At 53.3% G+C, this 27,178-nt stretch overlaps 6 protein-coding genes across 9 annotated transcripts; 3 read left to right on the forward strand and 3 right to left on the reverse strand.

The window, feature by feature from the left end:
- Positions 1 to 12: 12 nt before the first annotated feature.
- On the reverse strand, positions 13 to 2,905 carry rbmx2 (RNA binding motif protein X-linked 2). Of its 3 annotated transcripts, XM_077740059.1 has the most exons (7): positions 2,651 to 2,905; positions 1,685 to 1,800; positions 1,568 to 1,619; positions 1,370 to 1,499; positions 1,056 to 1,257; positions 655 to 995; positions 13 to 136 (listed from the first exon to the last, which is right to left on the reverse strand). In XM_077740059.1, the coding sequence occupies exons 1-6, from the start codon at positions 2,656 to 2,658 to the stop codon at positions 664 to 666; spliced, it is 840 nt and encodes a 279-aa protein (XP_077596185.1). In that variant the 5' UTR covers positions 2,659 to 2,905; the 3' UTR covers positions 13 to 136; positions 655 to 663. The 3 variants fall into 3 exon arrangements, with proteins under 3 accessions (XP_077596185.1, XP_077596184.1, XP_077596186.1); XM_077740058.1 differs by lacking the exon at positions 13 to 136 and having other exon boundaries at positions 586 to 995; XM_077740060.1 differs by lacking the exons at positions 13 to 136; positions 2,651 to 2,905 and adding an exon at positions 2,130 to 2,247 and having other exon boundaries at positions 586 to 995.
- ap4m1 (adaptor related protein complex 4 subunit mu 1) lies at positions 2,300 to 5,368 on the forward strand. The gene is made up of 17 exons (XM_077740054.1): positions 2,300 to 2,447; positions 2,544 to 2,623; positions 2,703 to 2,767; positions 2,930 to 3,015; positions 3,091 to 3,200; positions 3,264 to 3,360; positions 3,424 to 3,534; positions 3,605 to 3,667; positions 3,727 to 3,789; positions 3,852 to 3,918; positions 4,037 to 4,090; positions 4,159 to 4,265; positions 4,334 to 4,425; positions 4,589 to 4,633; positions 4,760 to 4,810; positions 4,875 to 4,992; positions 5,064 to 5,368. The coding sequence occupies exons 3-17, from the start codon at positions 2,707 to 2,709 to the stop codon at positions 5,256 to 5,258; spliced, it is 1,320 nt and encodes a 439-aa protein (XP_077596180.1). The 5' UTR covers positions 2,300 to 2,447; positions 2,544 to 2,623; positions 2,703 to 2,706; the 3' UTR covers positions 5,259 to 5,368.
- Positions 5,369 to 5,841: 473 nt separating this feature from the next.
- On the forward strand, positions 5,842 to 11,533 carry arrb2a (arrestin, beta 2a). Its single transcript, XM_077740055.1, has 16 exons — positions 5,842 to 6,115; positions 7,213 to 7,243; positions 7,439 to 7,499; positions 7,565 to 7,609; positions 7,684 to 7,781; positions 7,843 to 7,941; positions 8,126 to 8,185; positions 8,720 to 8,787; positions 8,855 to 8,990; positions 9,073 to 9,157; positions 9,272 to 9,344; positions 9,574 to 9,711; positions 9,782 to 9,865; positions 9,945 to 10,021; positions 10,103 to 10,157; positions 10,231 to 11,533. The coding sequence occupies exons 1-16, from the start codon at positions 6,093 to 6,095 to the stop codon at positions 10,319 to 10,321; spliced, it is 1,224 nt and encodes a 407-aa protein (XP_077596181.1). The 5' UTR covers positions 5,842 to 6,092; the 3' UTR covers positions 10,322 to 11,533.
- On the reverse strand, positions 11,453 to 13,135 carry taf9 (TAF9 RNA polymerase II, TATA box binding protein (TBP)-associated factor). The gene is made up of 6 exons (XM_077740061.1): positions 13,003 to 13,135; positions 12,461 to 12,542; positions 12,261 to 12,397; positions 11,984 to 12,197; positions 11,791 to 11,907; positions 11,453 to 11,716 (listed from the first exon to the last, which is right to left on the reverse strand). The coding sequence occupies exons 1-6, from the start codon at positions 13,036 to 13,038 to the stop codon at positions 11,556 to 11,558; spliced, it is 747 nt and encodes a 248-aa protein (XP_077596187.1). The 5' UTR covers positions 13,039 to 13,135; the 3' UTR covers positions 11,453 to 11,555.
- Positions 13,136 to 13,971: 836 nt separating this feature from the next.
- LOC144212294 (tripartite motif-containing protein 3-like) lies at positions 13,972 to 20,715 on the forward strand. 2 transcript variants are annotated; one of them, XM_077740048.1, is made up of 15 exons: positions 13,972 to 14,260; positions 16,639 to 16,815; positions 17,352 to 17,481; positions 17,548 to 17,655; positions 17,732 to 17,883; positions 17,964 to 18,246; positions 18,312 to 18,410; positions 18,489 to 18,641; positions 18,704 to 19,106; positions 19,183 to 19,286; positions 19,400 to 19,567; positions 19,642 to 19,810; positions 19,989 to 20,030; positions 20,153 to 20,364; positions 20,468 to 20,715. In XM_077740048.1, the coding sequence occupies exons 2-15, from the start codon at positions 16,694 to 16,696 to the stop codon at positions 20,618 to 20,620; spliced, it is 2,298 nt and encodes a 765-aa protein (XP_077596174.1). In that variant the 5' UTR covers positions 13,972 to 14,260; positions 16,639 to 16,693; the 3' UTR covers positions 20,621 to 20,715. The 2 variants fall into 2 exon arrangements, with proteins under 2 accessions (XP_077596174.1, XP_077596175.1); XM_077740049.1 differs by lacking the exon at positions 19,989 to 20,030.
- A 413-nt stretch (positions 20,716 to 21,128) lies between these two features.
- On the reverse strand, positions 21,129 to 27,014 carry trim47 (tripartite motif containing 47). The gene is made up of 8 exons (XM_077740052.1): positions 26,668 to 27,014; positions 26,058 to 26,269; positions 25,931 to 25,976; positions 25,727 to 25,822; positions 25,432 to 25,656; positions 25,321 to 25,343; positions 25,133 to 25,251; positions 21,129 to 21,684 (listed from the first exon to the last, which is right to left on the reverse strand). The coding sequence occupies exons 1-8, from the start codon at positions 26,848 to 26,850 to the stop codon at positions 21,152 to 21,154; spliced, it is 1,437 nt and encodes a 478-aa protein (XP_077596178.1). The 5' UTR covers positions 26,851 to 27,014; the 3' UTR covers positions 21,129 to 21,151.
- Between the last annotated feature and the right edge of the window lie 164 nt (positions 27,015 to 27,178).

Consider the following 27,178-nt stretch of genomic DNA (forward strand, 5'->3'; position numbering starts at 1 on the left):
CTTGAAAGATGGCCAGCCACTAGTTCCATTATTCTTGTGAGTTTGTGACAGAATGCAGTTCAAAAGTCAATACGGAGCCGGCCGGCTTGCAGTCCACAACGGGACTCAAGCAAGGTGACCTTCATCAAGGGGTCGCCTTTTTTTTAATTAATCCCAGATAGGAAATGTGGAAAAACAGAGATTAAGGGATTAGCATTTAAATGGCTTGACACATTAAGGGCAAAAAGTAAAACGTTTATAATGTCGATTTTTCTTTTGAATGGCTGGACGTTTATGGCCATTAAATGTGTCCACAATAGAGTAAACTATCACTAAAATATATGTCTTCCTCGGTTCATCTTTAGCGAACTCTGGCGGTCACCATTTGATACAGCTTCATTTGATTTTTCAGGGATGCATTTGTTGCTTTGACAGGCACTTACAGTATATACTTTCTTGTGGACTTTTGGATGTAGTATAACCTTCGAGGCTCCCCTACCCACCGGAAAAAAAAACCCTTTCAAAGGTTAATTGGGCTCAGATCGGCTCAGAGAATTGTGTCAAGCGGCAGATAGACTCAACGGACAGAAAGAAAGGCAAAAAAGGTGATCTTCATCTTATTTTAATGACAAAACATTTTCATCTGATAAAAGACAGAAGGTTTCTCCTCCTTACTTATCTCAGTCACCTTCTGTGGCTCTCCTGCTCACCCCGTCTTCTGTCACCTCCTCTTTGTCTAATGTCATCTTCTCCTCGTCTTCTCTCCTCATCTCTTGTTCTTCTGTCGTCATCTCCTCGCCTCCTCTCGGTATCTCCTCCTCGTCTTCTTTGGCTATCTCCTCTTCTCCTTTCCTCTTCTCCCCGTCCTCTGTCCTCTTTGACCGGCGCCCTCCTCTGGTCATACTTGTCGTAGGCAGCGTCCTCCTTCTCCTCTTTGACTTTCATGGTGACGGGGAGAGGCGAGGCTCGCTGATCCTTTTTCTTTTTTTCCTTCTTTTTCTTCTTCTCTTTCTTATCTACAGGACCGAGCAACAATGTCGGTCAAGTGACATGACACAAAGGGGACACCGGCTAACCTTTCTTGCTCTTCTTGACGGGGACCACGTCTTCTTCGGCCGAGGACGAGGATGGAGGAGACGCCGGCGCTGCTGGCGCGTGGCTGACGGAAGGAGCGCAACCTTCCTCCCTGAGGCGACGGGTTATGTCGTCAATGTCTTCGTGGTCCTTGGGGGGGCGGTAGTCTCGGACGTGGTCCACGCGGATGGTGCGACCTTTGATCTGATGCAAGAGATGAGATTTCAGCAGGCTCCACGACCATTGAATTTGCGCAATAAAAACGTTTTCTTTTCCGAAACATGAATCGAGGGCTGTTCTTTTTTTAGGGCGTCACCTTGATGCCGTTGAAATTGTCCACCGCCAAAATAGTGCTTCTCTGGTCCTCGTAGCACAGGAAACAGAAGCCTTTGGATTTGCCCGTCTTCTTGTCGCGCACCAGGTTTATGTTGACCACCTCGCCGTACCTGTCAGGAAGGAAAAGAGGCTCGCTGTCGCACCCGAAAGCAACGTTCCGAGGCCACGTTGAACGTACTGGGAAAAGACGCAGATGACGTCGCCTTCGCTCAGCTCGTACGGGAAACCTCCTACGGGGGACGAGAAAGGACGTGAGCCCGAGATACTCGCCACTTGGTCATCTTGTTATTCTTGCCTATGAAGACCCAGGCGCTGTCCTTGTACTCGCTATGCCATGAAGCGTTCTCGTTGATTCCCAGGTTCGCTTCTCGCTCGTTGAGCTCGTTGATCAGCTTGACTTTTGTCAGGGGACTTCGAAACAAAAACACAACAACTTACCAACGTATCATTCACCTTAATGCCAACCAATTCATCTAATATCCTGCTTTCGTTTTGAAGACCATATTTTGTCTTTTTGGAAAAAGTCCAGCTGGTGAAACGCATGACTTGGTGCTTAAATGATATTATTTATGTATATCAGATGCAATCTATGATGACCACGCTGGATGTAAATGTATATTCTTTTCGTATTGACCTCAGCTGTTTGCATTAATAAGGATATTCGGTAAACAACCGGATGCAAAAACAAAGAGTTTACTATTTCAAAAATGAAATGTGGTAAACAAATAGCACAGACTCACTTCATGATGGATATAGCTGAGGTCCTACTTCAACCAAAAAGTAAATAACATCCGGGGTAAAGTATGTCTCTATGTTGCCGCCTGCTGCTTAGGAGTCTTTACTGTCACTATGGTTCACATTTTATTTTTATTTTTCAGATTTATATTGCTAAAAATGTGCATTCATTCGAAAATAAATGTATTTTTATTAGTGTTAGGTTTACAGTTGAATAATTTCAACAAAAAACTAACTAAAATATCCTGCTCATCCTGCTAACCAGGTGACGATGACCACAGCGTCGACTTCCGTTAAACCATTTGTCAACATTAGCCAATGAGGTACGTTTAGCATTCAGAAGGCATCATATTGCGCCCTTTATAAACAATTCAAGTACTGTATATTACCGCGTTCGTGTTTCTTTTTACTTGCTGAAGCATGCCGATATCTGTGAGAGGAATATCATGAAGTTCGTTTCAATGAAATTGCAGTATTTTCAGTGACAATCTCGTTGTTGGTAAGGGAAGCAGCCTTGAACACAAACCTGGACATTGGTATCACAATGGTGGCTAACTTGTACTGCCTGTGTATTTCAGGTGCATGATGATTTCACAGGTCTTTATTTTGTCCTCCAAAGGAGACCGCCTGGTCTACAAAGACTGTATCCATCGAGAGAATGAGCCACTGGGGACCATTTTTGTCTAACACCATTCCATTCATTTGTTAACTCTGTGGCTTACAGAAATGAATGCATCTGTTGCTTTGTGTTGCATGAGCGGTTTCTTAAGATCATTTCCACCTTGACTCCTCCCTCGCCCTTCAGTCCGAGGAGACGTCGCAAGTGACGCGGTGGGAATTTTTTACGACAAAGTGACAGCCTTGACGGGAGACCAGCCCCCTGTTGTCATGGTAACTTGTGTTGTCTTGACTTAAGGGCTCGCACTTGACTTTGTGTCCCAACCACTGTGCGCCCTGTGTTCACAGACACACAAAGATGTCCATTTTGTGCACGTGTGGCAAGGAGGACTGTACTTGGTGGCCACCACCGCCGCAGCAAGCTCCTCCCCTTTTGCCATCATCAAATTCCTCAACAGGTACCGGCCGGTCAGCCTCACAACCTTTATCGGCAGGGGTTGAAGGTACGGGCGCCTCTGCAGGTTGGCGGCGCTCATCAAAGATTACTGCGGCGCTCTGTCGGAGAAGACGCTTCAAATGAACTTTGCGCTCGTCTACGAACTTCTGGACGAGATGCTGGTGCGTCACGGCTCGTCCGAATTTTTGACTCCGACCGGAAATAAGAGGGCCGTACCCATTTAGGATTTCGGCTACGTGCAGTCCACGTCCTGCGACGTCTTGAAGAACTTCATTCAGACGGAGGCGCTGTCGGCGCGGCCCTTCAGCCTGTTCGATCTCGCCAACGTGGGACTGGTGAGTGGCCGATGCCGCCGCTCCAGTCGCCCGTACGCGTATAGTAAACCGCCCGACCGACTTCTGGCAGTTTGGCGCCGACACGCAGCAGAGCAAAGTGGCGCCCGGTTCCGCGGCCGCCAGGCCCATGCAGGTAAAGCGCGACGCCGGCGGCTAACGTGTCAGCCTCCGTTCACCTTCCTGCGTTTTTAGGGGGGGAAAAGCGAGATCTTTGTGGACGTCATCGAGAGGATGTCGGTGGTCATGGGCGCCAACGTGAGTATGGTCCGGGCTAGTGTGACGCAATTGCCTTCAACGAGGCCCCCTCCCCCGAGCAGGGCGTCCTGATGAAGGCGGAGGTGGAGGGTGAGGTGGTTGTCAAGTGCTTTCTCCCCAGCTGCTCAGGTGAGCGGAGACATAGATTGATTGAATGATTCAACCCCCGCTCGTTAAGGGGCAAATGGAAAACATCTTTTGCACATGTCGTTCTCATGTCGCCTGGGGGTATTTTCGTGTTCTTCAGAGATCCGCATGGGCCTCAACGAGGACTTGAGTATTGGCGACCCGCAGCTCAGAGGTGGGCCCACGATGCCGCCCTACAAAATAAAAGTGGCAAAACACAAGACCACTTTGCTGCTTCTTCAGGTTACGGGGCGGCGGTCCGCGTGGACGAGTGCCACTTTCACCCGGCGGTCCGACTGGATGAATTTGACGCTCACCGCATCCTGCGACTCAGCCCCAGTCAGGGCGAGGTGAGGCCCGGCCCGCGCCGGGACGGCCTCCCCGGCAACCGGCGGTTGACCTTTGACCTCCTCCGAAGCAAAGCATCATGCAGTACCGGCTGGCCGACCATCTGCCGCTGGCCCCGCCCTTCCGACTATTTCCCGCAATTGAGAAGGACAAGACTGGCAGGTGAGCGTCCGACACATCACCAAAGGGTTGCCGTCGACGTCCTTTTCATTGCCGGAGGTGACCGTGGGTGGGCTTGGGACACTCACTAGTGGGCGTGGAGACAAATGGCAAATAAAGGGCCACTTCCGGTCGTTGACTCCCATCTGTTGTTTTTGCCTGGCAGGCTCCTCCTGTTCTTCAAGCTCCGCTGCGACCTGCCGCCCAAAAGGTCACATCCCGTCTCACGACTCCATGCAAACACACTTGAGGCCTGAATACCAGCCCACACACACATGCACACACGCACACAGATGTACAGTGTTGTGACACGCTCGTTGTGTGATTGTGCGTGCAGCTCGGCGGTCAACGTCAGCGCCACCGTCCGTGTCCCCAAAGGTTGCGTCAGGTAGGCAAATGGAAAGCCATTATCGGAGACGTGGGATCATTAGACGTCCCGTCCGCCGTGTCAGTTTGTCTCAGGAGCTGAGCAGTCCCGACCAGAGCGCGGAGCTGCAGCCGCACAATCGCGCCGTCGTCTGGAACATTGCGCGCTTCGTCGGCGGAACGCAACTTTCCGCCCTTTTCAAGGTAGGAGAGACCCCCCCACCGACCGCCCCTGTGGCCTTACCACTTCTCTCTCGGTTGCGTTTCCCCCTCAGCTGGACGTTCCCGCGCTAAGCTCCGCCTCCACGCTTGAGGTGGGTCCGGTGGCTTTGACCTTCGAGTTGCCCAAAGTGACGGCCAGCGGCCTCCACGTGCGCTTCCTGCGCCTGGCGCCCGCGCAGCACGGCGGGCCCGCCCGCCGCTGGGTGCGTTACGTCACGCACTCGGACTCGTACGCCATCCGCATCTGAGGTGGTCGCGGCCTGTCATCGCCATGTCATGTTGTTATGTGTGTATGTTTGTCATTTGTATGTTACACTTTTTGAATGCTAATAAAGTGAACATGTATCACTCAGAGAGATTACAGGTGGTTTTATAAATTCCATTTATTGGGAAGGATGAATATGTTAGCTGTCATTGACAGTGATAAGCGTCCAATGTATTTGGAGCACTAGCAGTGATTCTTGACTAACTTCCTTTTTTAAAATATAGAAAGATTGTAAGAATGAAGCATAACATTTTTGGGCTTTATCTTTAATGAAAAAAGACCAGATAAAGAATAACAGAATCCCGAAATTATAATTGGTCGACTCTCCCAGGCTAAATGGATTGGACGTTTATCGCTGTCAACGGCAGTTCAACTCCTATCTATCTATCTCAAGGCATCGAGGCATTTGATCCAATCGACATTGACGCCAGCACGCTCACACGCACGCACACGCGCACAGTCGTCGTGTTGACGTCGTGCGCGTGCGTCTCGTTTGGCGCAACCAGATCATCTGCAGCCTCGGCACGCGCGCTCGCACGCACGAACGCGCACGCACGCGCACGAACACGCGCGCGCACACACACACCAGCGACGGGCAGCGACGCAAACAGCGGCGCGGCGCTTGCGGAAGTGGCGGCGGCGGCGGCAGCGGCAGCAGCTGAAGCTGAGGCGGCGCTAAATGAAATTAGCATACCCGCTTAGCGGTTCGCCGAGGCGGACGGAAGGCTGAACGCAGCTCGCAGGAATTATTTCTTTCCCCCCTTACTCCCCAATAGAGAAGTCTTCCGCTCCTTCCCGACGTCCGCCAGCCGCGGAGATGGGCGACAAGGCGGGTACGAGGTGAGCGAGCGCGATAGGCTAGCCACGGGCTAGTTAGCGTCCGTCCGCCCACGGAGCGTCGCCCGCCGGCCCGGGGCTCCGCGTCGAGTCGCGGCGGGGGTTTACTTGACTGTGTGTGTGTGTGTGTGTGTTTTTAGTTGTCTTTTTTTTCAGGCCTGAGTAGGCCATTTTGAGAAGTGTTTCGAGGCGGCGGGCGGCACAAGGCTCACAGCAGGGTGGGGTTAGCTAGCGGGGTAGCCGATAGCTCCAGCTGCGTCTGCGCCACATTCGTATAAGAAATTATAAGAAATTGCACTTTTGCTCGGGTGCCCACGCGAAGCTCTTCGTCGAAAGAGGACAACGTCGCCGTGCGGGCTACAAACACACCGAGCGTTTGTCATTTATGCAGCGACGTCGTCGTCAATAATTTGGAGCCAACGACAAGGTGGATGTGCATATTTGGACGTCGCTCGTTACGAGCCCAGGCTATCAACCAAGCCCAAGAATGAATATCACTTCCTTTCCAAAACCCGTCTATTTTGTATTTATCATTTTGCATTTTTGCGACGACGACAAACGAGCCGTCCGACGCTGCTGCCAAAATACTGTTTGTGTGTTGACGTGCAGGTTTCGATTCCCTTTGGAGAAATGGCCCACGGCGCTCTTGCACTGTAAATATTTGTTCTGCTCAAGTCTCATTGGAATAAATTCACCTGCTCCACCTCTGTTTGTACGCGGGCGAGAGCGACAGGTGACTAGTTGCGTGTAGGGCCGACAATAACACAATAAATATTCAGCAGAAATATTTCAAGAAGGCAAATCATAGCCCAGGGAACTCCAGTAAAGCCTATATTGAGACACTTCTGCTTTGACCACTTCCTGCTCCATGCGAGAGAGGAAAGAATTGGTCGTCACGACAACACTGTGGTTTCACCCCCGGCACCCTAATAAAACCCCAAAAGTAGAAAAGTGACTTCCTGTTTTGAAGGGAAAAAACAGCTTCCTGTTAGCTAACAGGAAGAAGTCAGCTGAGCGACATCTCTGCAAACTCCTGTTCCACTGGTGGAACTTGCTGACCAATGATATGGCTCTAAGTACTTGTCTTTTTCTTCTTCTAGGGTCTTCAAGAAGTCTAGTCCAAACTGTAAGGTGAGTCCCGTGCTTGCAAAATGGAGCTATCATAACTAGAATGAGGGTTGGGCTCTTGGAAAGGGAAAAGGTCCATTCCAGGTTCATGTTTGCTAGCTTCTAGAAAGGCAATACGAGGCCAAGTCACTACGGCTAAGATGGGAAGATGTTATGGTGCCTTGAAAAATCCAGACCGTTGCAACTTTCTGCCCGCAGGTGACCGTCTACCTGGGAAAGAGGGACTTTGTGGACCACCTGGACCACGTGGATCCAGTCGGTGAGTCACCCGAGCTAACGCCGCTTGGGCCCTTCCGTGGCCACTCAACCACTTTTTGCCTCCAGATGGTGTCATCCTGGTAGATCCCGAGTACCTGAAAGACAGGAAAGGTAGGAGGGTGCTTTCCGTCTGGGGCTTTTTGACAAGCTCCCGCTCACGTTTCCCCCCCCTTTTTTTCCCATAGTCTTTGTCACACTGACGTGCGCGTTCCGTTATGGCCGCGAGGACTTGGACGTGCTGGGTCTGTCCTTCCGCAAGGATCTGTACATCTCCACCTTCCAGGTAGGCGGCGGAGAGAGGCGTCCGCTTGACCACCCCTGACGGCGTGGCTTCATTTTCTCAGGCCTTCCCGCCCGTTCCCGAGGAGTGCAAAGCTAACAGTCGACTGCAGGAGCGACTCCTCAAGAAGTTGGGCCAGCACGCGCACCCCTTCTATTTCACGGTGAGCGTAGCAGCCGACGGCGGTCCGGTCCGCTTGGGATGGGACTCGTGTGGCCGTCGGAGTTAAGTGCGTGTTTATAAATAACTTTGTAAATGCGTGCGAAGGTGTCACCGAAGCGTACGTGAGAGACTTTGTGAGTGTGTGAGAAGAAGGAATGGCTAAAGCGTGTGTTTGCGTGTCGTAGATCCCTCAGAATCTCCCGTGTTCTGTCACGCTGCAGCCCGGACCAGAAGACACGGGCAAGGTGAGCTTGAAAAAAAAGGCCGCGTGCATGACGCTTTCATTTTGAAACACCGATGAGGACATTTCGAGAGAATTTCATGGAAAATAGCGTGCATTTTTTCAAAAGTTCTCGCCTTCTGGCGGACAAACATGGTATTACACATATAACGACCGCGAGGGGACAAGTCATTTTCCTCATCTTTTATAAAATATTTTGACTCTGACCAATTTTAAAGTCTTTAGTTGGTAGTTGCGTGAGGACCATGGAACAAATTAGAGAATTTACAAAATAGAAAGTTTACCTCTACTTACAAAAAAATATTTTGTAAGTAGAGGTGGTCATATTTGAACTCCATTTTTGTTTCCTGTCTTTCATGAATTTATTAGTTTCGTGTTGGCACTCTTGTGCAGAATAATCTAACTGTGTGCCGCCCTCTAGATAAAAAGTCGACTGTTTATTTTTTTGGCACTCCCCGTCCCCGCTCGTATACTCGACGTTCTATTCCGCTACGATAACAATTGACGAGCCATGTCGACGTGACCCGTGTGCCCGCAGGCGTGCGGCGTGGACTTTGAGATCCGAGCCTTTTGCGCCAAGAACATGGAGGAGAAGATCCACAAGAGGTGAGTTCAACTCGCTCTTGAACCGGAAAACACGCGTGAACTCGCCTCTTCCGACCCTCGTGCTCAGGAACTCGGTGCGCCTGGTGATCCGCAAAGTGCAGTACGCTCCGGAGAAAGCCGGGCCTCAGCCCATGGTGGAGACCACTCGCAGCTTCCTCATGTCGGACAGGTCGCTGCACCTGGAGGCGTCGCTGGACAAGGAGGTAAGGAGGTCCGGCCAGTCGTGGGCCACGTGACCATATAACCAGTGACCGTTCCCTCCCTCCCTCCTTTCTTGGGCCTCAGCTGTACTACCACGGCGAGCCCATCAGCGTCAACGTGCACGTGACCAACAACTCCACCAAGACGGTCAAGAGAGTCAAGATTTCAGGTCAGAAAGAAATGTTTTGTAGGAATGGGGAGAGAGAAAAGAATACATCGAAATGAGAAGATGGCAAGATTGAATTTGACACGCCCCCTTGTTTTTGTGTCCCCGTGGCAACAGTGCGTCAGTACGCCGACATCTGTTTGTTCAGCACGGCGCAATACAAATGTCCCGTGGCGCAGCTGGAGGCGGAGTAAGTACCCGTCGGTCTGTGCGTGTGCGTGTGTTGTGGAAAATGTCTTTGAGCCCTCTGGGTGCTGCTTTGCCCATTTTGACACTTTTTGTTGTGACCTTCTGTAAACAATTATTTTGACAGTAGTTTCAACACGGACTATTTTCCAAGTGAGAATGATTTTTTTTTTTTCTGTACTGGGGTGCTTTGACGGACGGGTGCCTTCTTTCCTTCCTTCCTTCCTTCCTAGTGACCAGGTGTCATCGAGCTCCACCTTCTGCAAAGTGTACACGCTGACGCCCACCCTGGACAAGAACCGCGAGAAACGAGGCCTGGCTCTAGACGGGAAGCTCAAACACGAAGACACCAACCTGGCCTCCTCCACCATGTAATATCCGCTCGCCAAAGCGCACGAGCGGTGACTGGTTCTTCATGGCCTTCGTTCATGCGTCTTTCAGCGTCAAGGACGTGACCAACAAGGAGGTGCTGGGAATCCTGGTGTCTTACCGGGTCAAAGTCAAGCTGGTGGTCTCACGCGGCGGGTAAGGCTCCACCAAGGATGAACTGGCTAAAATATACAGCTCTTTTTTTTAATGATTTTTTTTTTCTTCCCCACGACAGAGACGTATCCGTGGAGCTGCCGTTTATCCTCATGCACCCCAAACCGGTCGAACCTCCCGCGTCACGCCCGCAGTCCGGTGAGTAGGCCTCCAGTCGCCGGAGCCCCGCCCCCTTCTCCTTTCCCCGTGCTAACCCTGGCCCGTCTCGTTGTGCTTCAGCCGTGCCGGAGTCGGACCCTCCCATCGACACCAACCTGATCGAATTCGACACCAAGTGAGTGCGACTGGCGCGCGTTTTGTGGACGTGGCCTTTCTTTTTTAACGCGCTGTCGTCATCGTTTTTACAGCAGCGTCTCCCAAGACGACGACTTTGTCTTCGAGGACTTCGCCCGTCTTCGCCTTAAAGGCGTGGTGGACGACAAAGACGAGGACTGCTAGGAGTGAGAGAGACGCACGCCTCGCCACACGCGCACACACACACGCACGCACGTAACATTCCCGCCAAATTTGGGCGTCGCCGCCATGGTCTCCGCATTTTTTTTTTGTTTTAGTTGAAGGATCCATCTTCTTACAAATAATAAGGCCAAACTTGTTTGTATTTAAGTGAGGTTTTGACGTGTTGAATTGGTACGCTAGCTGGCAGACCTCTTTTCCACCACCTTCAAATCATTCAAACTTTTCTTTGCTGTTTGTGCTAGTGCTTTTATGGTCAAAGTTATCGTGGTGGTAATGGCGGCCATCCACTTTTGCCAGCGACTGCCGTAGATGGCCAAGAGACATTTACGTTGGTGGGATTCTTTTACCTCACATTTGGGGCCCTTTTATCAAATGAAATATGTCATTTTTTTTCTTCTGCCAACCACACAAAGGTTTTTTTCCAAAGCAGGCTTTCCATTTACCCATAAAAATTTCACGTGCAAACGACGGTTAGTTGACGAGGCGGCTAAACGGCTGCTTGACCTAATGTCGACAAAAAAAAAAAAGGAAGCTAGGCGTCTGCCACATTTTATTTTGAAATCTTGATGAATGTTTAGCAGTTTTTTGTTTTTTTTCCTCCCTGTGGCGATGACATCATGTACAGATCCAAAATGTTGATTTCGCAAAGATGTTGATACCCGCAGGGGGCGTCGCCCGCATCACTTGTAACATTTCCACGCGCCTTTTTTTGGTCCAAATTGTGCAGCTTCTGGCGTTTATTGCTTCATCTCTTTTTACAGCCTTGTTTTTCAAATTTAAGACAATACATTTAAAAAGATTGCTTTTACTTTGAAAGGTTTAAGTGCCACAATCCCCTTTTGCCAGAGATATGTAGGTCTTTTGGCATCCGATTCCACGTGGGGAAAAGCCCAAGCAGTTCTGCATTTTTTCTTCCTATGCCTTCTTTTGGCTCTGCACAGTGGTTGGCCACGCCCCCGCAGGGACAGAGGCGGAGCATGTTCTTTGAAGTGCCGTAATTGGTCGTCGTGGTCGTTTTAGTCGTGCATGTGCGCTACGTTTTTTGCCACGCGCGTGATGTGTCAAAATGTGCGCTAACTTTTGCCACAAACAGAAAGCGACTTTAATGCTTGGTCATAATCATTCACATTGTTTTACTTGTTTTTTTTTTTTTAATTGAAATTGTTTTTAGGATTAAAAGTGGAAAAAAAAAATGTCCAAGTGTGCGCGTGCTTTGTCACAAGTTGTCATAATCGTCGTCGTCCTGGTGTTTCCTCTTGAGCGACTCCCCGCCACCGCCGCTCTGGGCGGCCATGTTGGTGGTGATGAGGATGTTCTTGGAGCCAATCAGAGAAGGGTTGATGAGCACGCTGGAAGCGCTGGGCGTGACCAACGGGGCTGCCGAGAAAACAAGATCGGTCGTCGGGGGGCGCCCCTTTCCGAGCCCGGCCGCATATCGTTTGCCGTCTTACCGCTTTTGGTGCCGGCGCTCTGGGAGGGGGGCGGGATCTGCACCGTGAACCTCTGACCCGTCAGCGACACGGGCGCTCCCACTTTGGCGCCGCCCACCGACTGAACGGAAGTGTTTCCTGCAAACACGACGAAGGCCTTCAACGGGGGCAACTATAATGTGGTGACTGTTTAAAAAAAAAAAGGTGTACTGACCAGATGTGGGCGTGGCCGGCCTGCTGGACACGGCACTGACGCTGAGGCGCGGCGCTGTTATCCTGCCGGCCGAAGCCACTTTCTTGGGCAAGAACTTAAGACGGTAGTTGGGCGCCGTCAGGCAGTAGCGGTCTGGGGGGAGGCGGGGGCCCGTGTACGGTTTGATCAGGGGAAGTGGCGTCTGGTTCTTCTGACGAGCCACCTCCAACAGAAACTGAAGGAGAAGGGAAACAAACGTGAGTGGTGTGGGCCACGTCGGACTGAGAAAAAAAATTACATCTCTGGGCGGCGGCGACGTGAAGGACTGGTCCATCCGGCACTGAATAGCCAATTTGATGTCGTCGGCATCCACGCTGGACTTCTTGGCGTGCGTGGCGTAGATCTTGGCATCCTCGATGATGCTGGTCACATATCCTGCAAAGAGAGAAGATGGCGTCGGCTCGCTGGCGGCCCACTTCTACCTTGCCCGTGACCTACTGTAGGTGAACTCCAACATTTGGTTGATGACACGGGGCTCGTACTCCGTCACTCCCATGTCCTTCAGGATCTGGATCATTACCTGAAAACAAACAAAAGCAACTCATTGTTCTTTTCGTACACGTTATCAGCACGCTCAAAAAATACATTAAAAAACACTACGCATTTTCATCCACGTTGTCACTTTTCAAAACATTTAATTGGGTACACCCATTGACGTCCCAGTGCAATACGTTCAAATACTATTAGACATTTTAACCCATGATTGTACTTAAAATCGACAATGCCAAATTCAGTTGTATTTAACGCTTATCTCATGTGTACTGATTCATGTCTAGGGTCTCAAGAATATTTGCAACTGTAATGAGACAACATTGTTGACATTAGCCGTCCAGGTAGCATGGTTACAATGTCCATGCTAACAAGTTAGTGGCAAAAAGGACAGTCAGGAAACTATGGCATAAAAGTTGAATATCTACAACGTTTCAACGGCTCGGGCACCGCCATCTGAACGAGAAATGACGCTTGTAAGATTAAATTACCTGCGCATCTTTCGGAATGGTTTTGGGAGCAGACATTTTGGAGTGTTTTCCGGCGTCGTCTTCCACACGTCCTCTTCGACGGTTTGTTGTTCAACGAACGGGCGCCCTCTAGCGGACTGGTGGTCCCAGAGATACCAACGAGTTTCATTAAAGTCAGGTGCTGGTAGTTTGCATCGATGATACTCACATTTCCCCAGACTTCTGTGTAAACAATTGATTGCAATCGGCTGTTGTTGTTGTTTTTAGCTAAACATTTATTGTTTAAAATGCTGGATCAGTTGGACCAAAGAACGACACCATAGATCCCAGTTTGGAGACGCCAAGCTTAAATGGTACGTTGACGTGTTTTTGGCTTTTGTTTGGCTCGGTATCGCGTTGTTTTTCTATAATTCGGCTTTATTTAGCTTGATTTTGACTTGCGTGGTTCTGGGTTTGTTTCTTACCTCACTCGGAGTTTGGACTTGAGTTTTGGGAATACTTGTTTACACACGATTTGGAACGTTTGGTTTACCTACTCAATAAATATTCCTAGTTAACCATATAATAATGTGTAGCATTTAGTAGTGTTACTATAAACATTTCCAGGTGTTTCCAAGTGGAACATTTCTTCCATTTGGGTATTAAAAGTGTGCTTTGCATTTGCGTCAAAGTTAGGCAAGAGAAGTTAACGTTAGTTGTTTTTTTTCTACTTTGTGTTTATTTTTTGGGGTTACCCAGATAGTTCAAAGCGAACATTCAGTTGTGGCATGTCATTCTTGAACGGGTCAATATTTTACACATTGCAGTAGTGCCGTAATGCATATAAAACAAATCTTTCTCTTTTCTTTTTCCCCAAGGATGCGTGCTATCTGTGCTGGATGCTGTCACCATGGAAACACACACACCCAGCGTCTCCTCCTCCTCCTCCTCCTCCTCCTCCTCCTCCTACTCCTCCTCCTCCTTCCATACGAGCACACGAGGAATTCCAAAAAGCTGGTCTTTGTTGCCATCTCCTCTCCCCCTTCAGGCCGCTCATCTCCCCCGCAATTGGTCCATCCCGTCCCGCCCAATCAGCTGCCGGGCTCCGTCTCCACGGCCGCTTTAAAGGCAGGCGCGCGCGCGCGTGTGTGCGTGCCCCGCTCGCTGACGACGCCGACACGCTAAAAAGGCCCGCTTCCATTTTCCCGTCACCCTGGGGAATGTCGCCGGGTGGGTGTCACCCCCCGCCGGGAAGGCCGGACCGCCGCTGAGACCTGTGTCCAAAATCCTTCGTCTCTGGGTAAGTCTAGCATTGCTTCTGTTTTTTTTGTGTGTCCCCGAGTGATGTGGTGGGTTATTCTCCTTAATTTAGCAAAAAAAAGTAATCAGGTTTGTGCAAAGTAGAGGTTTGTGGGGGTGGAGTGGGCCAAAAGGGAACCCTCCGGGTGTGGGGGGGGGATGGAATGTCCAACTGGTACGACTGGAATGTGGAGAGGAACGGGAAGCATGCCGGAGTCGGGCTCAGGTCACATCTTTCATTCCATAGGTTGAGTAGTATGAAAGTGGATTATTAGTGGCACACCACCAAAATAAAGTTGACTTTTTCCACCAGTTAGGTTTTCCTATTGGTCAAAGGTTGGAAAGTTTAGTTAGAAAGCTTTTAATGTGAACGTTAACTTGATCATGGAGCACGGTGGTGAAGTGGTTTGCCAGTTGGCCTCGCAGTTCAAGGGTTGAGGGTTTGATCCCTACTGGTTCCTCAGGATGAATTCTATTGTTTAAATGTTGCTCTCGTGACACATTTGGCAGCAAAGTGAACATGACAGTTAAAATCCCATTTTGAGATGTTTGTCAAAGGAATAGAGCACGTTGATGTGGCCCTCATTAACATTTGACATGATTTTTCTGACCTTGTCCCCACACACAATGACTACTAAACCCCCCCTTTCTGGGAAATAAACACAGTCGTAGGCACGATTACGCAACGCGCACGTGATTCCCGCGCGCCGTATTAGCAGTGAGTGGGGGGTTGTGTATGAGGGGAGTTGCGCCGTGGGGCCGAGCTGGCCACCCTGAAATAATTTGTTCCTTTAAATATCCCAGCGAAGCCAATGTGTCGTCATAGAGGGGAACGTGCCACCGCGTCTTACGTAACGCCGGCTTCCGTCGTTGCTCGTTTGGAGAGACGTCAAAGAGCTTTAAAGACGTAAACCACGTCCACTTTAATGCTTTAGTCCAAATAATGGCCATTTGCATTTATGGGGTGCTACAAGGAATTTATTCTTCAATTATACAGGGTGACCCAAACAAAATGGGAATTTTTCAAGTGCCTATTGGCAGACATGAGCAAGTTTGCCATTTTAGCCACTACGCTAAATTCCAATTCCAAATAGCCATCCACAGAATACCATTTTTAACCAAAAAAAATGCAAAATTGCCATTACTTGACATTGTATGCTAAATTAGCGCCCTTAGTGTACGATTCCGCTCGGGCGATTCCTTCCCGAGCGCCGTGCAACCACTCCATACAAATTGTCGACCCGTGACAACCCCCCCCCCCCCCCCTTTCCTGACTTTCCAGCCAATGGGAATGTTGGACAGAAGGAGGGGCTTCCCTTGTGAGTGTACGTATATACTTGAAGTATTTGCGCGTGTGAGCAGAGCCGTCAGGAGGACGGGAAGCCACGGGTAGCCACGGGTAGCCACGGGTAGCCACGGGTAGTTACGGGCGGGAGGAACCCCACTTTGTGTGGGGAATGACCCGACTGGCCAATGACGCTCGGCCAAGGTGCGCGTGTGGACGGCGACGTTGACGGATGCGAGATGGACGCATCTGTTTTTGGGCCCCGGGGCAGAAAAACAGGAAGCAGTCCATAGGAAGTGGTAGGATTGCATTTCCTACTGTCACTTGAGTGTACGTGCCTTTGACTAAAATGGATTTTCATCTACTTGGGGAAGAGTTTGTGGTGACCCCGCTGGGATTTTTCCCCGATTGCTGTTGACAAAAATGGTTTAGTTTTTTGGAGGGGGTCATTTAAAGCGTCCCATTTGTTGCTTTGTCGCTTGAGAAAAGGAAAAGGTTTTGAAATGTGGCCCTGCAAGCCAACTTATTTTAGCAAGCTGCTCTCACTGAGGCTAAATTTAGAGGCGTGTCATTGCACGGTCAATGTTTTGTTTTGGCTGATTCCAAACGGGATTTCTGAGCGCTTTCCCACTTTCCCACTTTGTCTCTTTTTCTGACAAAGGCCGCAGTGAGGCCAGGATTTGATTCCCACCAAAAGACCTTGTGTGTATTCAATTGATTGCAGTCAGGAGTTGTTTTTCTGCCTAAACCTGATTGTTTAAAACATCCCCAAGCTTAGGCGGAGATCGGTCGCCCCCGCGACCGCGCTTGTGTGTCAAGTGGCGGCGGGGGGCCGTTAATTCCGGCCGTGACAGATGTGCGGCTCTTTTGGCCCGGGCCGTTTTCTCCGTGTTTTTTGCCGTGTGGATGATGACGTAGCGTCAAAGAATGTCTGGCCAGAAGAATGTGCCTTTTGTCTGGCTCTGCCGATCTCCTTGTGGCCGTACTAAGCCCCCCGACCCGCCCCCCCCAAGAACCACCGCAACAATGACGACGACTTTTGATCGGCTTATCTTATCGACGCGGCTTGAACTTTGTGGTTTTTTTTGCGGCAGGTTGCGAGCGGAGACGGAGGCCAGCGGTCCTCCGTCCGGCGGCGCCACGGCCGCCATGGAGTCCGGCGGGACGGTGGTGCGGCGGCAGATCGACAAGCACTTTTTGGTGTGCAGCATCTGTCTGGAGCACTACTGCAACCCCAAAGTCTTGCCCTGCTTGCACACCTTCTGCCAAAGGTAATTCCTCATGGCCAAAGTCTGTGACCGTCCTTCCGTCCGTGTGTGTGTGTGTGTGTGTGTGAAATGAAAATAATGGTGTTAATCTTGTGTTTTGTCATCTGCCGTGGCTGGTTGAGCTCAAATGAGCCAAAAGGGAGACAACTACTCGTTTTGCTATTTTTTATTTTACTTTTTTTTTTTGACTTGGAATTTGAAGTTTCATTTCAAAAAATAGCGATGCCTTTGCAAGCGAGTTTATAAAAAGTTCAATGTGTGACACTAGCCTGAGCATTCCCATGGTATTAGCCACCTGTTGCGGTTCAGTAGCCCCCCCCCCCCCCTCCATTCCCTACACATTGGCCTGAAATGGGCCTACTTGTGTGTGTATTATAGACATGAATTTCCCAGAGCACCCAAGGCACTTGATAGGTCGTCTAAAAAGAATTGCTAAGACAACGCCAACTGTCGGACGTCCATGTTTTTTGTTAAGAAAAGTGTGATTCAGTGGCAAAAGTAACTGTGGGCTATTTCTTGCCTCGCCCTGCCGGTTGCAGCTGCCTGCACAACTACATCCCGGCCCAATCGCTGACTCTGTCGTGTCCCGTGTGCCGCCAGACGTCCATCCTGCCCGAGAAAGGCGTGGCGGCCCTGCGGGACAACTTCTTCATCACCAACCTGATGGAGGTAGGCCCACGTCGGGGGGACGATTCTGCCGGGATGGCCGGCTCCATTTCCAACGTGCTCTTTCAGGTCCTCCAACGAGAGCCCGAGTCTTCCCCGGCCGCCGAGAGCCACGACGGCGTGCCGGCATCGGTGGGCGCGGCCCGGGCGCTGAGCTGCCCCAATCACGAGGGCCAGGTGAGTGGCGGGCGGGCGAGCGAGACCGGCGCGGTGGCCTCGCCACTCTGCCGGTCTCAAACACACGGGTGCGCAGGTCATGGACTTTTACTGCGAGTCGTGCGAGACGGCCATGTGTCTGGAGTGCACGCGAGGCGAGCACGGGGAGCACGTCACCGTGCCGCTGCCGGACGTGCTGGAACGCCACAAGGCGGCGCTCCAGAGGCAGCTGGACGAGGCGCGCGCCAGGTCGGCGCCGTTTGCCCACCGTGCCAATACCACCACCACCCGCCCACCTCTGGCAAATCTCTACTTTTGTCTCCGGGCAGGTTACCGCAGCTGACGGCGGCCGTGGACCTGGTGGAGCACATCTCCCGGCAGCTGACGGAGCGGCGGGACCGGGCGGCGGCCCAGATCGACGCCGCCTTCCGGGAGTTGGAAGGGGCGCTGGAGGGGCGCAAAGCGGCGCTGCTGGCCGACCTGGAGGGCGTGTGCGGCGCCAAACAGAAGGTCCTGGAGGCCCAGCGCAGCGCCCTCCTCCGAGGCCGACAGCAAATCCGCAGCAGCTGCGACTTCACCGAGCGGGCGCTTTGCCACGGCGGCCCCGCCGAGGTCAGAAAAGTCGGCAAAAAAAATGGTCCGCCCGGTCAATCTCATTTTGTGACATCCTCCTCCAGGTTCTTCTGGTGCAGAAGCAAATGAGCGAGCGCGTGGCGGCGCTGGCCGGACAAGACTTCCCAGAGAGACCGCATCAAAACGCGCACCTGGACTGCCAGGTGGGCCGCCGGCCGACCCCTCGTCGTTTCACCCCTCCCCGGGTCCTTGGGTCTGACGCTCCCCCGCGTTCCCTTCAGGTGGAGACGGAAGGGCTGCGGCGCTCCATCCACAATTTGGGCGTCCTCCTCACCACGGCGGCCGTGGCGCACACTTCGGTGGCCACGGGCGACGGCCTGCGTCTGGCCACCGTGGGCCAGCGCCGCACCGTCACCGTCACCACCAAAGACAAAGTAGGCGGCCCCGTGGCCGGCCATTCCGTGTCGGAGCCCGGCTGACGTACGCTCCTTTTCAGGACGGCCAGCTGGTGAGGACGGGCAACGCCCTTTTGAAAGCGGAGATGGCGGCGGCGGCGGCGACGGGTCACGGGGCCCGGCCGGCCCCGCCCGAGGTGACGGACAACAAGAACGGCACCTACGAGGTGGCCTACGCGCTGGGCGGCGAGGGCGAGTACGCCCTGACGCTCAGCCTCTACGGGGAGCCGCTGCAAGGGAGCCCCTTCCGCCTGCGCGCGCTCAAGCCCCGCCAGCCGCCGGCCCCGGCCGAGGGCGACGTCAAGCGCCGCGTGGGGTCGCCCGCCGGCGGACACGTGCGGCAGAAGGCCGTCCGCCGGCCCTGCGGAATGCACGCCGCCGCCGCCGCCGCCACCGCCAAGAAGAAGGAGAACCCCATCGAAGACGAGCTCATCTACAGAGTGGGTGAGTGATTCTGCCGGCCGGGAGAATGTGTCAGAGCGAAAAGGTCGGCCGTCCACTCCCGTTTTGTCTTTTTCAGGATCCCGGGGCCGAGAGCGCGGCGAGTTCACTAACCTTCAGGGAATTTCGGCGTCGGGGAACGGCCGGCTGGTGCTGGCCGACAGTAACAATCAATGCATACAGGTTTGTTCCCAATTTTTCTTCCCATTGGTGGTTGAAATGACCTTATCCGTCAGTACTGGCCATGTGATTTTTAGCCACTGCGGCTTTCCTCACAAAGGCGTGCCTCCTTTTAGGTTTTCTCCAACGACGGGCAGTTCAAGATGCGCTTTGGCGTCCGGGGCCGCTCGCCCGGTCAACTGCAGCGGCCCACCGGCGTGGGCGTGGACCCCGGCGGCGACATCGTGGTGGCGGATTACGACAACCGCTGGGTCAGCATCTTCACTTCGGACGGAAAGTTCAAGGTCGGGCCCGTCCGTACCTTGGAAAAGGTGGATTAGCGACCTAAGGCTGCGCCGTCGTCCTTGTCGCCGGGCAGAACAAGATCGGATCGGGGCGTCTGATGGGTCCCAAGGGCGTGGCCGTGGACAAGAACGGCCACATCATCGCCGTGGACAACAAGGCGTGCTGCGTGTTCATCTTCCAGGCCAACGGGAAGCTGCTCACCAAGTTCGGAGGACGCGGAGTCACCGACCGACAATTTGCAGGTCAGCAAAAAGAAAATAAGAAAAATCCCGTTCAAAATGAACAATGACTCGGCTTTAGAAAAATCTTGTGCTCATGTGCTACTTTGCTGCCCTTTTTTTTTTTCAAAATCTCATACTCTTTCTTTCCATGTTTTGTGTTGTGCGCCATTCTTGTCGTCTTTTTGTTTTCCGAACTCAGACAAACTTCTTCCCAGCGTAAATAAGTCGGGCTCGGTCTTCAGTAAGTAACGTTTGTTTGAAAGGTCACGGTTCGTAGTTAGTAGCCGTCACGTCCCGATTGAGCCGCAAACTAACTGCCGCTTCTCTCCTCCTGACTTGACTCGACTTTTTGGTTTGTTTCAGGTCCGCATTTCGTGGCCGTCAACAACAAGAACGAGATCATCGTGAGCGACTTCCACAACCACTCGGTCAAGGTGTACAGCGCCGACGGGCAGTTCCTCTTCAAATTTGGCTCTCACGGCCAAGGCAACGGACAATTCAACGCGCCCACCGGCGTGGCCGTGGACGCCAACGGCAACATCATCGTGGCCGACTGGGGGAACAGCAGGATACAGGTCCAAAAAAATCTCTTCATTGGCCTTTCCCATTGAAAATGCTAGCTGGTGTTTTGTGAGCACACTAGTTTCATCCAGTTTGAAGCAATGGTGCGCTGTGCAGGTTTTCGACGGCACGGGATCCTTCCTGTCCTACATCAACACGTCGGGTGACCCGCTGTACGGCCCGCAAGGTCTGGCCCTCACGTCGGACGGACACGTGGCCGTGGCGGACTCGGGGAACCACTGCTTCAAGGTCTACCGTTACCTTCAGTAGGAAGCCCGGACCCCCAAACGTACGTTGACATGGCAACGACAAAAATTATCATCATCAGCAGCAGCACAGGTAAAAGACTTGGTTTTTTAATGGAAAATGTTGGTACAATAGTCTTTTTTCGGAAAGAAAAAATGCAAGACGATCATGTTTCCGTCCAAAGTAAAGGCCCCAAAAATATCCAGTGTTCCCAAATTAGAAATATTTTGCTCATTTGATCAAGCCAAAACCTGTCTATCCGTTAAGAGTAATATATGTATTTGATATTTATTGTTTTGGTGCTTGTGTGTGTGTGTAATTGACTGAATATAGCAGCTGACACCAAAACATGAAGAATAAAGTTTCATTGTAAATATTACCATTTGCATGACATCACTTTTTTTAAATGACCCCCCATCGTATAATATGCTAATGATTAAAAGGCAAAAAATCAAAGTACGACATACGTTTTGTCACGTTTAAATGATTTCAAATAATAATAATAATCATCATCATTGTGATTAGGACATGAAAAAAAAAATGCAAATGTTGTTTTCAGTAGTAGTGGCAAATGCGCAGACGGCTGCCCGGGTCGTTCTTACCCGGGCTGAACAACGGGTAGACGGGCTGGTGGAAGCAGGTGTTGAAGACGTAGAGCAGCTTCATGGTCACGGCGTCGTAGAAGCTCAGCAGGCCGCGGTCGTAATCCAGGTACACGCCCACCCTCGGCGAGTTCCAGTAGTCGGCCACCAGCACGCGCCCGTCCGTGCCGTTGGCGTACAGGCGGTCCTGCAGGCACAGGCTCCAGTAGCCGGCCGCCGGCGCCAGGCTGATGAAGCCCTTGCGCTTGCTGCCCTGCGTGGTGACGCCCAGGTACCACACGCCCTTGTCGCGCACGTCCACCTCCCAGTAGTGCTGCCCGCCGCAGTACTGCGCCGTGGCCAGCACGCCGCAGAAGCGGGTGAAGCGGGCCGGCGGCTCCAGCTCGGGTTGGTTGCGCGAGCGCACCTCCTCCACCTTGGTGTCGTAGTCCGAGATCAGCAGGTTGGGGTGCGCCGTGTCCGGGTCCAGCGTCAGGTTCTGCGGCACTGAGGGGAGGAGAACGGGCTGTAGCTTTCAGTGACGTTATCGTTTAATGTTTGCTTTTTGAATACATTTGAGATAATAAAGTTTGAATTCTTCAGTAAAGATTGAGGTGAGTTAATTATAATGTACGTCTTTGCGTCTGTACATTTAAGCTGCGAAAAGCACTATCTTTACATCAATTTAATCATAAAACCTGTTTGCCTGGGGCCAACTGAGGGGATATTCTGACATACGTCTACTCCTCAAAGCGACAGAGACCGGGGCCAACTGAGGGGATATTCTGACATGCGTCGTCTCCTAAAAGCGACAGAGACCGGGGCCAACTGAGGGGATATTCCGACATACGTCTACTCCTCAAAGCGACAGAGACCGGGGCCAACTGAGGGGATATTCCGACATACGTCGTCTCCTAAAAGCGACAGAGACCGGGGCCAACTGAGGGGATATTCCGACATACGTCGTCTCTTAAAAGCGACAGAGACCGGGGCCAACTGAGGGGATATTCCGACATACGTCTACTCCTCGAAGCGACATAGACCGGGGCCAACTGAGGGGATATTCCGACATACGTCTACTCTTCGAAGCGACAGAGACCGGGGCCAACTGAGGGGATATTCCGACATACGTCTACTCCTCGAAGCGACAGGTACCGGGGCCAACTGAAGGGATATTCCGACATACGTCTACTCCTCGAAGCGACAGATACCGGGGCCAACTGAAGGGATATTCCGACATACGTCTACTCCTCAAAGCGACAGAGACCGGGGCCAACTGAGGGGATATTCCGACATACGTCTACTCCTCGAAGCGACAGGTACCGGGGCCAACTGAAGGGATATTCCGACATACGTCTACTCCTCGAAGCGACAGATACCGGGGCCAACTGGGGGGATATTCCGACATACGTCACCTCGTCCAAGCGACAGACGCCGGGGCCAACTGAAGGGATATTCCGACATACGTCTACTCCTCGAAGCGACAGATACCGGGGCCAACTGAAGGGATATTCCGACATACGTCTACTCCTCGAAGCGACAGATGCCGGGGCCAACTGAGGGGATATTCCGACATACGTCACCTCGTCCAAGCGACAGACGCCGGGGCCAACTAGGGGGATATTCCGACTTACGTCGCCTCCTTCAAGCGACAGAGAATGGGACCACTTAGGGGGGTCCCCGACACCCGTCGCCCCCATTTAAGCGACACAGACTGCGGCCAACTGGGGGGGGTCCCAACACCCGTCGCCTACCCCGAGCGACAGAGACTGGGGCCAATTGGGGGGGAGGGGGGAGGTCCGACCCCCGTCGCCCCCCCTTAAGCGACAGAGACTGGGGCCAACTGAACGGGGGGGGGGTCCCCGACACCCCACACTGGATGGGGGGGGGGGGTGTCGCCCGCGCCCTTAAGCGACAGAGACTGGGGCCAAATGGGGGGGTTCTCGACTCCCATCGCCCGCCCCCCCTTAAGCGACAGAGACTGGGCCAACTGGGGGGTCCCCGACACCCGTCGCCCCTCCTTAAGCGACAGAGACTGGGGCCATCTGGGTGGGGGGTGATGGGTGTCACCCACCCCCCCTTAAACGACAGACTGGGGGAGGTTCCCCGTTGCCCCCCCTTAAGCGACAGAGACTGGGGCCAACTGGGGGGGAGGTTCTCGACACCCATCGCCCGCCCCCCCTTAAGCGACAGAGACTGGGGCCAACTGGGGGGGGCCCTGACACCCGTTCCCCCCTTAAGCGACAGAGACTGGGGCCAACTGGGTGGGGGGGGATGGGTGTCGCCCACCCCCCTTAAACGACAGTGACGGGGGGGGTTTCCCGTTGCCCCCCTTAAGCGACAGAGAATGGGGCCAACTGGGGGGTCCTCGACACCCGTCGCCCCCCCCCATTAAGCGACAGAGACTAGGGCCAACTGGATGGGGGGGGGCAATAGGTGTCGCCCGCCCCCCCTTAAGTGACAGAGACTGGGGCCAACTGGGGGGGGGGGGGGGCACGACACCCATCGCCCCCCCCCTTAAGCGACAGAGACTAGGGCCAACTGGATGGGGGGGGGGCAATAGGTGTCGCCCGCCCCCCCTTAAGTGACAGAGACTGGGGCCAACTGGGGGGGGGGGCACGACACCCATCGCCCCCCCCCCCCTTAAGCGACAGAGACTGGGGCCAACTGGGGGTGTCCCCGACATTAGTCACCCCCCCCCCCCTTAAGCGACAGACTGGGAGGGTTCCCCGCTGCCCCCCCTTAAGCGACAGAGAATGGGGCCAACTGGGGGGTCCCCGACACCCGTCGCCCCCCCCCCCCCTTAAGCGACAGAGACTGGGGCCAACTGGGGGTTCTCGACACCCATCGCGCCCCCCCCCTAAGCGACAGAGACTGGGGCCAACTGGGGGGGGCGATGGGTGCCGCCCACCCCCCTTAAACGACAGTGACGGGGGGGGTTCCCGTTGCCCCCCTTAAGCGACAGAGAATGGGGCCAACTGGGGGTCCTCGACACCCGTCGCCCCCCCCCCCTTAAGCGACAGAGACTAGGGCCAACTGGATGGGGGGGGCAATAGGTGTCGCCCGCCCCCCCTTAAGTGACAGAGACTGGGGCCAACTGGGGGGGGCCCTGACACCCGTTCCCCCCTTAAGCGACAGAGATTGGGGCCAAATGGGGGTGTCCCCGACATTCGTCACCCCCCCCCCCCTCCTTAAGCGACAGAGACTGGGGTCAACTGGATGGGGGGGCGATGGGTGCCGCCCGCCCCCCCTTAAGCGATAGAGACTGCGGGGTTCCCCGTTGCCCCCCCCCCTTAAGCAACAGAGACAGGGGCCAACTGGGGGGGGGCAATGGGTGTCGCCCGCCTCCCCTTAAGCAACAGAGACTGGGGTCAACTGGGGGGAGGGGTCCTGACACCCGTCAACCCCCCGCTTAAGCGACAGAGACTGGGGGGTCCCCCCCCCCCCTTAAGCGACAGTGACTGGGGGCAAGTGGGGGAAACCGACCCCCCCACCCCCCGTTGAGCGACAGAGACGGGTGTCGCCCGCCCCCCCTTATGTGACAGAGACTGGGGGGTTCCATGTCGCCCCCCATAAGCCACAGAGACTGGGGCCAACTGGGGTGGGGGTCCCGGCACCTCCCCCCCCATTAAACGACAGAGACTGGGGCCAACTGAGGGGGGGGGGGGTCCCGACACCCGTCACTCCACACCCTCTTAAGCGACAGAGACTGGGGCCAATTGGGGGGGGGGCGAGCACCCTTGGCCTCCCCCAAGTAACAGAGACTGGGGCCAACTGGGGGGGTCCCAACACCCGTCACCTACCCCAAGCGACAGAGCCTGGGGCCAACTGGGGGGGGGGGGGGTGGTCCCAACACCCGTCGCCTCCCCCAAGTGACAGAGACTGGGGCCAACTTGGGGGAGTCATGACACCCAAAAGCCAAAGGCGTTCCTGAAGAGTGGCAAGAGGAACTCACTGGTATGCAGCACGTGCATCATCTTCTTCCACATGATGAGCTGAAAGGGCCCCGAGAAGTCGGTGAACTCGGTGGGACTGTCCGCCGGCTCCACCTCGGGCAAGTTCCCATGGACCACCCTGAGAGAAAGAAAAAAAAAAACTTGACATTCCAATCAAAACAAACAAACAAACACAGAGCAGACTTACTCCTCGAAGGTCTTGCACAGGCTCTGAAGCAAGACAGAAAAAGACATTCCGTCAAAGCGCCCATTCAGCGTTTCTTTTTTTGGGGGGGAAAACGATCGGGCGGCCGGCGACCTGAAAGGTGGTGTCTCCGCTGGCGTGCGCGTGGACCTCGGCCACGTGACGTTCCACGACCGCCGCCTCGGCCTTGACGCTGTCCAGTTTGTCGTCCAGCGTGGCCAGGGCCGCCGCCTCCTGGGCGTCCAGGCTGTCCAGCAGAGAGTCTCGCTCGTCCAGCAGGAACTGGACCAAGGCGCCCACGTCCGCCTCCACTTTGTCTTTCAAGCGCTTCTTCTTCATCTGGAAAGAAGCCGACGCCCACTTGAGACCGCCTTTGCCAGAGCCGGCGGTTCCGCGGGGCGCCCCCTACCCTGACGTCGTTTTTGGTGCGCTCGTCGGCGGCGATGACTCTCAGGCACTGAGACCTGAAATGGCTGAGCTTGGTCAGACGCAGCTGCAACTCGGCCTGCCAACACCCAAACGGACGTTCAATTGGAGTGAAGAATTTGAATTAAGGATAGCCACTTGAGATGAAGCGTCTCATTTTCCAGGTTGTCCTGCGACAACCCTTTACCTTCATGTCATGGGCTACCTCCGAGACCGGAGCCACCTGGTGATTTCTGAAAAGAGGACAAGCCGTTCAGAAACCCCCATAGACGGACGGGGGAGGCCCGTCCCGGTTTGCACGAGTGCGGGCGAACCTGTGCACGCGGGACTCCCGACACACCACGCAAATGGCTTCTTGGTCCATCTGGCAGTACAACTTGAGCTCTTCGCCGTGCAGCTCGCACTTGCCGTCCATCTTGAGGGGCTTGGCGGGGGGCGGAACCGAGCTCAGGCGCTCCAGGTTGTCCATCTTGGATACCAGGTTCTGAACCAGATAGTTCTTGGTGAAGGTTCTGGTGTTGAACACCTAACGGGGAGGGACATGCCAGATGAAAATCGCCACTCGCCATCCAACTAACAGTGTTACTCTAGTCCTACTATGAAATACGTAACAAAAAAAGAGGTTAAGCTAATGCGAGCATCTCAAAGTTACTGCTGGGTCAACATCATAGCCGAGCGCATGTTTGGGGTCCATCTGCCTCGTCCGTCTATCACCGTCAATGGCATCCGAGTGAGTGAAAACGCCTGGCAAGCGTCTGCGAGTAATTGTTTGTAAGAGTAAAGGAAACGCATTCCAAAGAAACGGCCGTCTCTGAAGACGCTCGCGCTTAGCGATCGCCTTAGGAAATCACAACAACTTCGAAATCAGCGCAAACCATTGTTTTTATTTGATTGTTTTATCTTTTTTTTTTTTTTTTACCGCACCGATCGGCACTCTGGACACTGGTAGCCGTAGTCGCTGCCATTTTCGTCCCAGTGCATGCTGATGCAGAAGCGGCAGAAATTGTGTCCGCATCTGAGGATGACAGGCTCGGTGTAGAAATCCAGGCAGATGGGGCAGGTTAGTTCCTTCCTCAAGTCGTCGTTAGACGCCGCGGCCGTGGCCATTTTGTCTGTCCTTCGTTTGGGAACCGAGCGACTGAACAACAAGTGCTGGCAGCTAGACTAAGCAAGATTGATAAGGCAGGCCAGGCCAGTCCAGTAACAAAACAAACAGGGCAGCCAGAAATCGAAAGTCGAGTGCGCCGGAGAAGACAGGGGAAACCTCCAACAGCTCAGCCAATCACAAGCAGAGTTTCTATTCACGTGAGTGTTGTCAAGGCCACGGAAATAAAACGAAACCAACAAAAATACTACGGTTATTTATTTTCATATTATGTTTCAAAAGACATTAAAAAGGGTATTTAATACTTGGATTGGTTTTTAAAAATGCCAA

This window comes from Stigmatopora nigra, chromosome 19, assembly GCF_051989575.1.
Source record: "Stigmatopora nigra isolate UIUO_SnigA chromosome 19, RoL_Snig_1.1, whole genome shotgun sequence".
Lineage (NCBI taxonomy): Eukaryota > Metazoa > Chordata > Actinopteri > Syngnathiformes > Syngnathidae > Stigmatopora > Stigmatopora nigra.